General features: G+C 38.5%; 3 protein-coding genes across 7 annotated transcripts in view; 1 reads left to right on the top strand and 2 right to left on the bottom strand.

Annotated features, from left to right (window-relative positions):
* Positions 1-10262, top strand: part of rdx (BTB/POZ and MATH domain-containing protein rdx) — a 79400-nt gene extending 69138 nt beyond the window's left edge. For 4 of the 5 annotated variants that reach the window (XM_089084884.1, XM_089084886.1, XM_089084882.1 and 1 more), the window contains 6 exons: positions 4712-4833; positions 5528-5679; positions 5925-6064; positions 6152-6329; positions 6530-6851; positions 7000-10262. In XM_089084884.1, the coding sequence (XP_088941010.1) occupies positions 4712-4833; positions 5528-5679; positions 5925-6064; positions 6152-6329; positions 6530-6851; positions 7000-7144 (1059 nt within the window). In that variant the 3' untranslated portion in view covers positions 7145-10262. The remainder of the gene's footprint in view (positions 1-4711; positions 4834-5527; positions 5680-5924; positions 6065-6151; positions 6330-6529; positions 6852-6999) is intronic. The other variant, XM_089084881.1, reaches the window with a different exon arrangement.
* LOC105433580 (uncharacterized) lies at positions 9660-11928 on the bottom strand. Its single transcript, XM_011648955.2, has 4 exons — positions 11807-11928; positions 11555-11669; positions 10820-11006; positions 9660-10675 (listed from the first exon to the last, which is right to left on the bottom strand). Exons 2-4 carry the CDS (start codon positions 11644-11646, stop codon positions 10568-10570), a joined length of 387 nt encoding a protein of 128 aa, XP_011647257.1. The 5' UTR covers positions 11647-11669; positions 11807-11928; the 3' UTR covers positions 9660-10567.
* Positions 11929-11970: 42 nt separating this feature from the next.
* LOC105433582 (huntingtin-interacting protein K) lies at positions 11971-13347 on the bottom strand. The gene is made up of 3 exons (XM_011648958.3): positions 13133-13347; positions 12909-13016; positions 11971-12837 (listed from the first exon to the last, which is right to left on the bottom strand). Exons 1-3 carry the CDS (start codon positions 13286-13288, stop codon positions 12742-12744), a joined length of 360 nt encoding a protein of 119 aa, XP_011647260.1. The 5' UTR covers positions 13289-13347; the 3' UTR covers positions 11971-12741.
* Positions 13348-15042: the final 1695 nt, after the last annotated feature.

The following is a 15042-nucleotide window of genomic DNA, read 5'->3' as shown; positions in this document are numbered from 1 at the left end:
TGATGGCGGTGATCCGCGCCGACTCGCTACGCGGAACACCCGGGAGAGAGAGACGATGAACCCTTCGACCTCTCCTCTCGGAGCTGTACGCGCCACTTCCGCTCGAGGCTCGGATGGCTTCGCGAAAAACGTGCTCCGCCTGGTCGTCCAACAAAATCACGAAATTATCTGTACAAATGTAATTCAATAATATTCCCCGAAACGCCTGGAACCGTCGTTTTGTCAGGGTTTGGGGCTCCTTCCGCCGTAGAGAATTCGATAATCTCCAAAGAGGATGCATTATTGGATTCTGCTGAAATTTCAATTAAAGAGCTTTTGCTCACCGCTATCTCAGATTGTGACGTCACAAACGAGAGAAAATACACAGTAAAAATTTTTGCCATATATATTTAAATAGAAATATTTTCCAATAAAACACTTGCAATTAATAGAATAAAATGTAAAATATATTGTAAAATATATCGAAAATTATCTTTTTATTTTAGAGACAGGAATTAAATCATGTATATATAATTAATTTGACAGTTGTTATAGCTGTAAACTTATTGCTTATTTTGGTTATGTATAATTCATTTCCAGATATTTATTAATTTACGAAACAAAAGGAGTATTTTCAGCATATTTTACAAATTCGCGTCTATCGATTGTAAATATTGTTTTATTAAGATATGCTTCCATTTCAATATATCTAGCAAGAATTTTTATTGTGTATTTTCTCGCTTCTGACGTCACAATCTGAGATAGTAGTGATGAGCGAACAGCTTTAAAAGATAAATTTGAGAGACAAGATTACACAGACATACACGTCCGAGGTTTCTGAAAGAATTCCAGATAGTTTATTGAAATTAATTTAATTAGCGACTTTGAAAACGTGCTGTTGCCGTACTGTCTATTATACTTAAAGGAGAATCAATTTACTCGTTCACATACACGCGTAATGATTTTACTGAAGCGTGCCTCGGGCATTGTAAAGTAGATAGCAGACTCGACGCTCTCTTCCTTTTCCTGTCGCATCGATAACTTCTTACATGAGTCACAGTTATATTATTGGTTTCATCGTCACGTTCATCGACTAGTCGTAGGAAAAGGACGATACGTGCGAGCGTACGCTCGGCATCGGGCGATGTTGTCGTCGAAACCTAGCTCTTGGCACGTTACCAACGCGTAGGATTACGTCGGAGAAACGAAATTAACCCGAGAAAATGGTCGCTCGAAGTTTCCGTGCGAACGCAACATGATTAATTCCGCTAATAAACAACAAGTCGATTGAACTCGAATGAATTTTCGATCGAATTCGAGTGAATTTTTTTTTTTTTTTTTTTTGGAGTTTTTCACGTGTTCCGGATAATCTTTAAATATTTGAATTTTTTTTTAAATCATCAAAATTATCAAAATTGCCAAATTAAATCAAAATATTGTTAGGATTAAGAATAATAATGCCTTGTCCGTGTTCTGGAATTATCTTGAAACATGACGTAATTATTTCAGATTGAGTTATATACGCTAGTCGAGAAAAATCGCCTTATCGAGTAAAATTTTTATGAGATATCTCCTTATCCGGAATGTCAATCTTATAAAAGCCGATATCGATAGGCTCCGGGAAATGTCCCCGGTTCTTCCGCTTGATCCGTTTGAGAAACTTTTAAACGGTTGTCAGTCAAAAGGAATCGTCGAAGCAACAACCTTCGCGCTGTCGCGTTGATTTGCTTAAAAAGCTCGAGCTCCGCCTCTCTAGTCCTTGATGCCGTAACGAGGTATCGCACTCTGGCTCGGCTTCTCCTCGTTTCGTTACCTGCCGGGCAGGCGAATCGTCGTAAGCCGTAAGAAGTAACCGGCCACGAAGGAGATTACAGTACGAGCGTGCGTTGAACTCTCGCGGGAGAGATAGCCGCCTCCTTCCTGTTTCTCGACGATGCGAATGTCGACCTTAAGCTTCCGATGCGCGAAGGTCATGCCGTGGTGGAAGATCATCGAACCCGACTGTCCGACGATCGAGGAATAAAACGCTCGATATGCTCGTCGATCAGAAAACTCGCCTAACCACAGGGAATAGAAATCCTTGAGGCCGCGAGCGACGCTCATCTCGATTCAAGAACGGCGATTAAATTTTCCTCCGATGGCAGCGATAAATTTTTCTCCCTTCCCTACATCGCCAAGGATGGAATCTCTAATGAAGATAAGGATGCTCGATGCTTCAAAATGATTCCATAATTATTAGACATTTAAAATTTTTTTTTTTTTTTTTTGTGAATCTACATCACTCGTTTTTTCTTTTTTTTAGATTATTTTTTGAACGTCGTCTTTGAATATATTTATTCTCTCTCTAACGACCGTCATATATTCGAGATTATCGTGAGTATCAACGACTTGGAGAAGTTACAGGAAATCCCTCGAGTATAAAGGTAGAACTCTTATGATTGTAAAGCATCTGTCGAAAAGAGAAACGAACTTTCACTTGGGCTCTCGAGAGCGTAGGTATAGTGTCATGGACACTTCTCACGCTTTCCTTTGTATCGTCCCTTTCCTATGAGATATAGGAATATAATATAACCAACTTCCGAGAAAGACACCTTCGTGACCCCATCGACGTCTCTTTCGATTTATCTATTATAATGTTATTATAATGTTATTATTGCAAGAATATAAAATTCTTGGCGTACAGCAAAATCTGCATCACTGAAAAAAATGATTCACCGCGAAAATTATTTAGATATGAAAAATTAGCTAAAATGGATAAATGACTAGCAAGCACTACGATATTGCGTATGTTCTCTATCTAATAAATATAGATGACAGAGATAGAATTTATATCTGAATAATTTGTCAAGTTTATAACAAGAAAGAAAAGTCTCTCTGCGGCGTCTAATCAGATAATATTTACTCACATCTCTTGTAAAAGTGACTGTGATTTAGTTATAAGATCTAAATTTTCTTGCATATATTGTTAGATATATTTCTGCTATAAATTCTATGTATATATAATTTTCTAGCAAATATAAAAAGAATAGCAATATATTTTAATTACCGTAACATTTAGAATTCTAATTGGACAAGCGAAACATTTTCTTTGACATATTTGTTAATTTTACACAAAAAATTCTCTGCATTTATCATTTTATCATCAATTATTCAGAGAGGATTTTATAGAACACAGTAGGAATATCCGATTATTCGCTTGCCATCTCAACGTAGCGTTGGCCAGTACCGTTTTCCTCGCACAAGGACACCGCATAATCGGCAGATGACCGATAAGAGCCCTACGCAAAGTTCATCATTAATGAATACTAGACGAATAGATTTGGCCGTGGGCTACCGTTCGTTCGCCAAGGTCGTAACGCACGACGCTGACGTCAGAGATCATTGACTTCCTCCGGGGTCTCGACCTTCTCGCGTCTTCCTTTCCCGTCTTCTCTTCCTTGTCTCTCGTCCGCGATCGTCCGTTTCAAATTCTCTCTTTTTTTCTCTCTAGATACCCGTTAATTTTACATTTCAATCAAATTATATTACTACGAACGAGCTTGAGCTAAACGAAACTAAACAAAGTACTCCACGAGATCTTGGGACGTCACGAGTAACATTCCTCGCGCTTAACACCTCGTCGCGAAGACGAAGATGAAAATTCTCGGTTCGATTAGTCGCGATCCACGCGATGCTAATGCATATTAATGCAGATTGCCGTGAGGAAAAAGAAAGAGAGAGAGAGAGGGAAAGAGGAAAAAGGCGGTCACATGTACTGGGACCGTTACCGACAAAGGCAGGCGGAAAGAAAAATGCCTCGTCCTTCGAATTAACAAAAGTCACGCCTCTACCGTTAAAGCCATTTGTGTATTCTTTAAGGGAATTGCGCAAGCAGGCCGAGGATCATTCGATTCGACCCTGGACCTCCGCCTCCTCCCCGACTCCCCTCTGTCCCCCTTTGCGCTACCGCATGCTGGTACTTGTAGTACTTCGCCTTCAAGGCCGATTTCGGCGTAGTCGAGGAAACTTCGTTCTGTTGAGAGCTTTTCGCGGGCTCGGCATTAACATATAAACGAAGCCGTCCAGCTCATAATCGCCGTGCCTCTCCCGAGACGAGATCTCCGGACGAGCGCCGGGGGCCGAGCAGACGTCTGGCTTACAACAATGACATTTATTTCTTACGCAGATAAAGAGGGAATACTAATTGAATACGCGCGAGACGAGCGACTCGTAAATATTATTAGATAGCCGCGACATGATTTAACTACGACGGACGGACTGACGGACGGACGGACGTTTACTATGTCGAGCTGATAATCCATAATCACCGGATGCGTCTCACTTCTAAGAGTTCAACTGCCGCTCGTGCAGTTTAGCCGACGTTGTCCAAGTACGAAGAGAATTCGCATTATCGTAGCGCAATTTTCCAAAGGAAGAGATCTCGGTTCCCGAGAATTTTTTTTTTTTTTTTTTTTTTTTTTTTTTTTGTAAAAGAACCGATCGTTTTGTTTTGTAAGAATCCATGAATTTTGGAAATTCTTCCCGAGGTGTTGCCACGTCCACAAATATTTGACGTGGGCTCCAGCGGAAGATTGATTTTTTTGTATACTTTTGGTTAAACGGACGCCCGGACGACGACGGCCGGTGGACGTCCGGGATATTTGCGTAGGCATTTTAGCGTAGTTAGATTAAGCTAGCCTCCACCGGGATAGACTCTGACGTGGTGTCGCATTTGAAGGTCTTATGTGCACAGGTGAAGGTGGTTAAATTCAGCTACATGTGGACGATAAATAACTTCAGCTTCTGTCGCGAGGAGATGGGGGAGGTGCTCAAGTCGTCTACGTTCTCAGCAGGGGCCAACGACAAGTTGAAATGGTAAGAGCCGCCGGATGGTCGACCCGATTCGCGACCTACCGAGAAAGCCCGACGAGAGAATTCCACAAAATCCGGAAAAGAAAAAAATTGTTTAAGATTCTTTGCATTGCATACGAACCGGGTCGATCGTGAGTTCCGCGTTGACTTTTCCGACGCGACCGGCGGATTACAGGGAGCGGGAGACAATTCACGTCTGACACCGTTCATTTGGCGCTAATGAATTTGATATTTGTCGGATTTACTTTGTAAAATGGCGGACTCGAGATTGCAAATTGTGACCTTTGTCCGCCGGTTCCGTAGTCCGGACATGATCGGTCGAGCCTTAATCGTTCTGAGTCAGCACGTTCGACGCGTTTGTCCACGTGGAAAAACAGAGTATTGGAAGTCCTAGAAACGCGAGATGCCCACATTTAGTGTCTGAATGAGCGGTGAGAATACGAGCTATTGTTTCGTCGATCGTACTACATTCCCGGCCCGGCTCATTTTCCGCTTCGCGTTTGGAATGGCACGCTCGAAGAGAAACGCGTCACGAGCGCGACGTCGATCCACGATCGGCTTTCAAATTGAGGGAAGCTCTCTTTGGGGAAAGATAAATTTCTCGGTGCAATTCGCGTCGAATTCGCAGGGAACGAAACGAGGAATCGCCGTCGAGACGGCAGCAGTCGTGTCAATTGATGCGCTAATTGGTTTCTAGGTGCCTGAGAGTGAATCCTAAGGGTCTGGATGAGGAGAGCAAAGACTACCTGTCGCTGTATCTCCTTCTCGTTTCATGCAACAAATCCGAAGTCAGAGCAAAGTTCAAATTTTCTATTCTTAATGCCAAAAGAGAAGAAACCAAAGCAATGGGTAAGTCGGCAGAGAACGTTACGTGCGCAGTTAATGTGTCAGCTTGTGTACACGTGCGGATGCAATGCAGGGTATTTTAAAGATTTTCGTCGACTTACGCGATTAACGCGATTAATTTTCACGACGACGAGAGTCGACTTTCAGCTGCGGTCGGCAGTCTATGTAACGATACGAACTTGACTTGGAATGCGATCGAGAGACGATAGATACCACTTGAACGAGCCTTTTTCGTTTTATTCTTACAGAGAGCCAGCGTGCTTACAGGTTCGTCCAGGGTAAAGATTGGGGCTTCAAGAAATTCATCAGGAGAGACTTCCTTCTGGACGAGGCCAACGGACTGTTACCGGACGACAAACTCACGATATTCTGTGAGGTATATACCTTTGTATGTCGATTGTAACACTTACTCGATCTCGTTACTCGCGCATTCTGTGCGCCGAGCGAGCACCTCTAACTCACGTTTGCTTCTCAGGTCAGTGTAGTGGCGGACAGTGTAAACATCTCCGGCCAGAGTAATACGATACAGTTTAAAGTACCGGAATGTCGGCTGCCCGACGATCTTGGGCTACTGTTTGAGAACCAAAAATTTAGCGATGTAACGCTCACTGTCTGTGGAAGAGAATTCCAGGCGCACAAAGCGATTCTCGCAGGTGAGACCGAAATAATCTCCTTTCTTAAATTATAATATCTTAAATTTGATTATACAATTAAAATAAAAAAAGGAAAAATTGCAACATGCAAAAATATAGGATTCTTATTCCTTCGAATAAAATTATAAATAAAATTATGATATTATAATATTATAAAATTATAACAAAATAAATAATTTTGCAAATTATGCGATTTGCAGCACGAAGTCCCGTCTTCTCGGCGATGTTCGAACACGAGATGGAGGAGAGAAAGCAAAATCGTGTGGACATCACTGACGTGGATCATGAAGTTCTAAGAGAAATGTTGCGATTTATCTACACCGGTAAAGCGGCGAATCTGGAGAAAATGGCGGACGATCTATTAGCTGCGGCGGACAAATACGCGTTGGAGAGGCTGAAGGTAATGTGCGAAGAAGCACTTTGCACGAGTTTAGCCATTGAAAACGCAGCCGAAATCCTCATACTTGCCGATCTCCATAGCGCCGATCAACTGAAGGCACAAGCGATAGACTTCATTAATACGTAAGTTACCACGTGTTGCGAAATTCGCACGACGACTCGTCGGCGAAAGAGAATTTTGCTCTGCCAAGAATCAAAATTACGTTCTTTGGCTGCGCGAATGAACGTGACGGAACTCGCGATTGCTAATTCGTGCGTACGCTTTTTGCAGACACGCGACAGATGTGATGGATACCGTAGGTTTCAAGTCCATGGTGAACTCTCATCCGCACCTGATAGCAGAAGCCTTTCGGGCTTTGGCGACTCAGCAAATCCCACCGATCGGACCGCCCAGGAAACGAGTGAAACAAAGCTGAAAGCAGTCACCGCTTACCCCGGGCACAACCTCCACATCGCCCCCACCACTTTTGCATCCCTCTTGAACCTTTGTGTACAGTGATATAATGAAGTATAGTAGTGCTAAATAAATGTTTCCTAGTGCGCCATCCTCTGGTCTAAAAGAAAATTGACGATGAAAACCGACGCGAGAACCAACCGACTGTCAACAAGCTTTGGTTGAGAATGTCCAGAGATCGACGGGAGGAAAAAGAGAACCATCTTGTTCGTTCAGTCGATCGAGGGCGAGTTTTTGAAAGAGCGCTCCCACGCAATGCTCGGACTGTTGTGTTCAAGTAAGTGTCGGTAGTGAGAAGTACTCGGCGTGATGCGACCACCACTATCAGCGCGCTGCTCGTTCCATCTCCGCACGTCGAAGAAAAAGAACGAGACATCCGAAAGCCTACGTACCCGCTCACCCACGTCCCCAACATCCCCATCAACATGCGAACAATACTTCTCGGCCGGCCTGAGCGCGAATCGATCCGGCAGCAACAACAGCAACAACATCAGCAGCACTACAGTCGCAAAATGCGCTCGTTTCCTTCAATGCCAATGCCGATGCCAATTGATCTTGATGACACATTGGCACGTGTTGTCAGGGTTATCATCATCATCAATCATCATCATGGACTTGCTTTCGTTTCCGTTATCATCGAATGAACGGGCCGGAAGCGCTGTTAAAGACACGGAGTATGTAGCCAGAGAGGACCAAGGAAAGGCGAGGAACTTCTCTCCATGTGACTCGCCGCCGCGATTGCCGTAACAACAGCAACAACAACGCGCGATGCACGAAGGAAGTTGTGATAGACGTCGGCCAGACGATTTAAACATTTTTGTTCCTTTGTCGAAAGAAAGAAAGAAAGAAAGAAAGAAAGCATGAGAAGAAAACATGGATCAAACGGATATCCCGTAGCGCCGTATGCTCGACGCGTCGAGCACGGAGAGAATTAGATACTTTGTTTGTTTCTACCGATAGTAGTGATCTTTTTTTAGTTCTAGCGTGTCTCAAATTCTTCCAAGACGGAGAAATCATTCTAGTTAGTGTTCTTTTTTATGATCTCTTTCTCTGAACCACACATGTACGATTATTATTATTATATTATTATTACTATTAATGCTACGCAATCTGTGCCCTATGTATTTTTGTATATTTTTGTCTACAGATAAAGGAACTCATCTTATCCCCCTCCCCCCTCCCATCCTTTTGCCGCGAGAAACCCTAATTTCCCTTTCCTCTGTCCCTCTATCAGTAGGCACAGTTTGTCTTGTTTTCTGGAGTATTGCATACTGTAAAGTGATAGGATCGAATTATTATTATTATTATTATATGTAATGATTATGTTATTAAATTTAAGGTTGTCCATAATTTATCGGATTTATTATATATTGAATATCGCGGAGATCCATCATATATCTCCGCTCGCATTAAATTTTTTTTTTTTTACAAGCGTTACGATCCACAATTCAAAGTTGGCATATTATTAAATACGTATTATTAAATAAAAATGGACGAGAAGATGAGAAAAGAACAGGACATATTAACAAGAATCGTGTTAAATAGTAATGTTAGTCAATTATAGCGCGGATGTTAATCGTTCTTTGATTTTCCTATTCATGTCGTTAATTTGATCGAGCTGTAAAATTGCGTGTGGTCAATGAACTGAATTATGGGCAACCACAGAGGCGAAAATAATAATCAATCGTTTAGTACCGTGTACTGGCTTCCTGATCCTCCGATCTTTAGCTTTATCGAAAGCCGAGTTTTAAATATGTGGAATACTTATTACCATTTACACATCATTAATGATGACAATTAATGCCATACATGTTCTGTGATAAGACCACTTGTAATTACTGCAATTGTATAATCGATCCTTTCTAGAGACAGATCCCCATCCCCCTTTCCCTCCCTGACGATCCTGGCAGCCAGTGAATTTACTTGTTATATAAAATACATACGATAAGCGACAGTCGTTATCCGGACAGTCCCAAACCTAGCGTCACTCTCGATTTTAAGGTTTTTACACTGTACATATCTGCTGTGTATTTTATAAGAGAACAGAACAAACTCACATAACGAGGATCCCATACTTTTACAAAAACCGTACAATAATCAGTATATATAATTTATTTCGATTTTACGGACTGCGCTAAACTCATGTTCCTTGAAAATACACTACCGATGCTTTAACTAAATGTAATGTAACGCCGAAAAATTGATACAGATTAGGAGATACGCATGTACGTATTTGTTGTAGCACTATTCGAACGACGCGAATATCGTTCAAAGATCAAAGAATCAAGGGAAATCTAGATAGGTGAATTTTTCCACTGTTTTTCTACATCGATCTTTTTATTTGGGTCTTAGGCTGATGGGACTTAAATAAAAAGAAAAGAAGAAAAGATTAGATACAAAAGCGGTACAGTAACAATTTAAGGAACAGACTTTGGCCGTGCTGATTCATATTTTAAAAATCTGCGACCATTCTCTAATTCTCATATCTATCTTTGGGACTGTGCGGCGATTTCTTTCGTGGAACACACACATTAACATTGAATGTCTTTCCTTAGAGGAAAAAGAGAAAAGAAAAATAATGCAAAAGCAGAATAAATAAATTCCAAGATATAGCAATTCGTAAAAATACAGATGCGAGAAAAAAAAACATAAAACACGTACACAGATATAGGCGCAATTCCGTACGAACCCGCAGCAGAAATAATACAAGCGTATGACTGGATATAATTTGATAAACTATTAAGTACAAGTAAGACAAGTGTTACCTCATCATGATGAAAGCCGGCGCGTGTATAGTGAATGGTCGAGAAATCACCGCCGCTGCTAGCTACTACCGCGTAATCGTTTTCTGATACAAACACTCGTGCGTACACTTCCGTTGTATATTGCATTTAAAAATTCGATGCGCTTTTTTGTAAAAAAGAAAAAAAAGATTTGATGATTACGGTAGTGGCTGATCTGCGAGGAAATGTTACGCGCGCCGCTCATTGAACCCAGCTCATACACGCAGACATTCATTTTCCATTTTACTTTAAGTCATTGCACCACATCAAATAAATGACATTTTCATTATATAACAACGAGGCGTAATGTTCATTACCTCTCCACTGCGTTACAATGTCCGAGATCCTCGGACGACTTACGTTTGCGAGACTATCGGGATTATAATATTGTATTAGGATGTTTAAAAATGTAACATTTTTTTGTATGGTTGAAATTTTTATGGAAAATAATGTAACGTATATTCGCAGTTTCAAACGATTAATATTTCTGTTATCGGTTGAAGCAACGAAAGCCACTTCCTCTAAGATAAATCTAAAAAATTATTTTCATTTGAGTGTATATGTATACGTAGACGTAATGAACAAATCATTTAGAGCAATCATTATATATGTTGAGCAATGGAAGGTAGAGAAGGCTCATTCGAATCTCGGGATCTCTCTTGTGGTTTCGGAATTCTCGGACACGACAATGGAACTTCCAGCATGCTCGTCTGCAAACAGAAAAATTTTATTAAGCTTTTTAATATTTATCTCTCAATGATAAGACATGGTAAGTGGACATTGTAACAAACATGAAACCAACATATACGCAATCTTTATCATAATCAGTGGATTAAAAATATTAATCGATATACCTTGTTATAGAGAGGAGGAGCATTGTTGCAAGATGCGTAGTCGGGCGGAGTATCATGAACGACTTCGTTGTACGAAGGTGGTCTTCCCGGTAAATCTTCGATAATGCTGCAACGCGTCATGTCACGGTGCTCTTGTAATATGATACCTCTGCATCTGGCAGCTCGTCTTGCTCTGAGCTGCTTTGCCCTAAATCATAAAAATGCATTTAAAGAGCCTTTCAAGATTTTATAAGAGAACAGAACAAACTCACATAATGAGAATCCAATACTTTTACAAAAACCGTACAATAATCAGTATATATAATTTATTTCGATGTAAGATTTTTAAGATTGTTTGTACCTTTAGAATATTATTATTTAGATTTAGGATTTCTCTACGATAATGAAGATTTCACCTCTTAGACGATATGTAAGAAAAAAATATATTTGAAAGAATAATTCTTTAAAAATTAGTTAATTTATTTAAGGTTTTAAATTTTTGGTAAAATAAACATTGAAAATGATCATATAATGAAAATTGCAATTTTTTTCATTCATGTTATTAGTCGCTGACCTTGTTAATGAGTTAAGATATTCAAGATTGAGAAAAAAAACCAAGATTCAAATGATCGATAACTAATTAAACTATATTTGCCATGTAATATCATTAAATTTAATATATTTACGTTCACTTGCGATCAATGAATAACGATGAAAGAAATTGAAAGGATGAATTTATCGGATGCGCGTTCTTACCTTATTTTGTAACAAATTGCGATCAAGACGCCGAGAATACCAATCCCTAATATTACAAAAATACGAATTTGTACGAATTGTGTAAGTGTCATTATTCGTTTGCTGCGGCCTGTATCTGAAATATTTCCAATTATCAAATTTTTGATTATTAAATTATATTCTATTTTTATTTAATTATATTATTTATATAATTATTTTCTAAAAAAAAGGCATAATATATCGCTAGCATATAAATAACTTGTTAATTTTTACCAGCACAATCGTCGCAAACACAGCATGGAACATTGGAAATGACACAGCAAATGACAGAGATAAAGATTAAAAGATCAATTCTATATGAACATTTGATATGAACCGAATTAAGATATGATAAAAAATACAAAAATAAAAAACATTAAATTTGAAATAAATCAAGATTAAAAATTATATATTCTTTATTTAAATATGAGTGTTATAATACCTAAATTCGCAGTTGCATTTATTATTGCGATGCAAAAACATAAGTACCCTAGCAAAAATTCAATGATGTCACGTCTATTTATAGGCAAATAACCAGCTATTCATTATCCAAATTTCATTCGCATTAACATGATTAATGATTACGTCTAATATAAAAACATAACAATACACATAAAAATCATTTCGCAAGAACGGACACATTGCAGTATAAAACAGCACTCAATGCAAATATATTTGTAAATTTCGGAACATTTTAAATCTGATATGACCGTATTAATCTTATCAATACGGATGTCTGATAACACATAACAATTATTAATCTGTAGTTTCGAACAGAAAATGATATTTATATTTCTTTGTATTGATAATGGCGATGGTCTTCTATGAATTCTGATGATAAACTTAAATGAATGTATCACCTTTAATGAATTACTCTCCCTACACATATATATATATATATATATATATATATATATATATATATATATATATATGTAAATGTATATTTATACTTATTACAATTACATTACAACTATCATTTACTTATAGTAATGCATTAGCTTAACGAGTAGTCAGATGAAAATATGAAAACAAAGAAAATAGATGGTACTTAGATATTACAGTATAATCAATAAATAATGCACGAAAAGACTCCCAGGACTTTCAAGATATTTTACAGTGAAATTTAGAGACGCGTCAGATTTCGGAACAATTTCTTTTGTACAATTTCAATTAGTTAACGTGATTAGCGCCTCCACTATATCGCCTCTATGTTCTCTCAGAGTCTGTTCGGCTAAGGTACGACTGATCTCCATCTCTCTCATCTGAAAAAGACATATATGAAATTTTTCACAGCTACATCAATTAAAATTCTCAAGAACGACCGTGTACTCACGATCAAATCAACATCCTCCTTCTTGATAAACACTTTGAGCAACTCCTTCTCTTTGGCCTTCTTCTCCGCAGCTTCCTTGTCACGCCGATCACCGATTATGCTGAGAGCCTGTTAGACATTCCTTTTAATGAAAATCAAGTTAAACACGAATTGGCGGGATCGAGCGGTGCATGCGGCATGGCTAGATCGAGATTATAGGTTATTTAGGATACGAGTGTACTCACGCAGGAAAATCCATCCGACGACGAGATTTCCTTTTCCTCGGCATAATCGGTCACCTTCTCGAGGTCAGCTGCGCCGCTGTCATACTTGGCCGCCTTCTTCTGCGATTTCTCTTGCTGCACATCGTCCGAGTCCCCATTCACGTCGTCGTCCGCCATCTTTCACGCAACCGTGAATTACGGTGTGAATGATGCACCTTGGTGCAAATCTCACACTCCTACCATAGGGTAATGAATATAACCAATAAGGATAATAATCTATTTCGGTCATCGACATATAGAATAGATCGTGCATTAGAATAGACGCGCACCCGCTGTGAAGTGAGAGAAAGCTACATTGGCGCCCTATGGTTTATCTTTCTTGCTAGCAGGGGGTCAATCATGTAACTTTTCCCCTAGGGCAGAAATGTGAAAAGTTTCATGTGAACTTATGATCATGTACGATTTTGCGGGATCATGTAACTCTCTCAAACGTGAAAATGTGAAATTTTTCACGTGAACTTTTTCGCCATGTAGGTCCGCCTTGGTGGCGGAAAGGCGGAAATCTAGGGAATTAGTAAATATGCTTCGGAATTAGAGAAGATTAGGGCTGCTTAGGATTAAATGTATGTAGTACATATACAATTGGTTATTAAAAGATATATATAATACTGTACCAATAAAATAATTTTCATTAACTATAAAACCTATGAAAACTATGTTTCATGATTTCACGCATCCAAGCTATATACATAATCGCTGTACGTGAAAAGTTTCACGTGAAATGTCAAGGTGTGAAAAATGAAAAGTAAAAAGTGAAAAATGAAAAGTGAAAAATTTCACATAACGTTACATGATTGACCCCAGATCATGGTGAAGATCCTTTGTCCCTTGCCAGTATTCTCGCATAATATTGTAAGAATTAGACGACCGTAAGCGGTCATGAAAGAGATTCGGAATATAAACACTAACAGAGAGGAGCCGTCGTGGTCGTGCAGACTAAGTGTCGGATTGGTAGACGAGGGATCCCGAGTTCAAATCCAGTCGGTCTCCGTTAATTTTTTCCGAATCTAATAGATATCTTTCAATATATAACATCGATATCTATTCAGTAAACATAATGAAAGACCATAATGATTATGATCATGATTATAGTTATATTTAGAAATAAGTTTTATTGGAACCTCTAAACAGAATGGATGTGTCCGAATATTTCGTTTCTATGGAATTTTTTGAATAACGAATTATTTCGAATTTGTTTTCCTATCTGTTCGAATTTTTTCGCATTTCTTCACAAATCATTCATATCGAATCTTTTGGTGATATTTGAGCGTATTGAAGCGTGACTTGTATTGCTTAGAGCTTTAGAGTAAGCCTCGGCTGTTATAAAAGAAATAAAAAGGAGAATTATTTAAAAATAATGATTTCGAAATATTTTTTGTATAACATTGCTTATAAAAAAATAAAAGATACGTTTTAAAATTTATTGCTAAATATACGTAATTGTTGATAATATACGTTATGTGAATATATATTAGAATATATTTCACTATTAGCAGTGAATTTTCGAACACATTTAAATATGTTTTTCGATTGTTTACCAAAAAAAAAGTAGTCTATAGCTTAATTATATTACTATATAATTATTAAAATGTTTTTTTTTGCGTAATATTATTTGTAAAAGAAACGAATGATATAAAACTGTATAGGTAAGTACATTTTATATTGTATAAAATATTATAAATATATTTTTAATGTAAAACGAGTTTTTAGTTCATCGATTGATGAATCGCATTAGTCCCGGTCTACAAAAGTGATTTAAGCCTTAAGCCATAAGAAATTGACCAATCATAGAATAATCGATTATTCTCCTATATTCTTCGAGTATGATTTCATTTTTTATGGCTTAATTTATTATTAAATAAAGATTATGA

This window comes from Pogonomyrmex barbatus, unplaced genomic scaffold, assembly GCF_055798465.1.
Source record: "Pogonomyrmex barbatus isolate J1 unplaced genomic scaffold, ASM5579846v1 scaffold9, whole genome shotgun sequence".
Lineage (NCBI taxonomy): Eukaryota > Metazoa > Arthropoda > Insecta > Hymenoptera > Formicidae > Pogonomyrmex > Pogonomyrmex barbatus.
The sequence above is the reverse complement of the archived record's forward strand: the minus strand, read 5'-3'. Positions and strand labels throughout refer to the sequence as shown.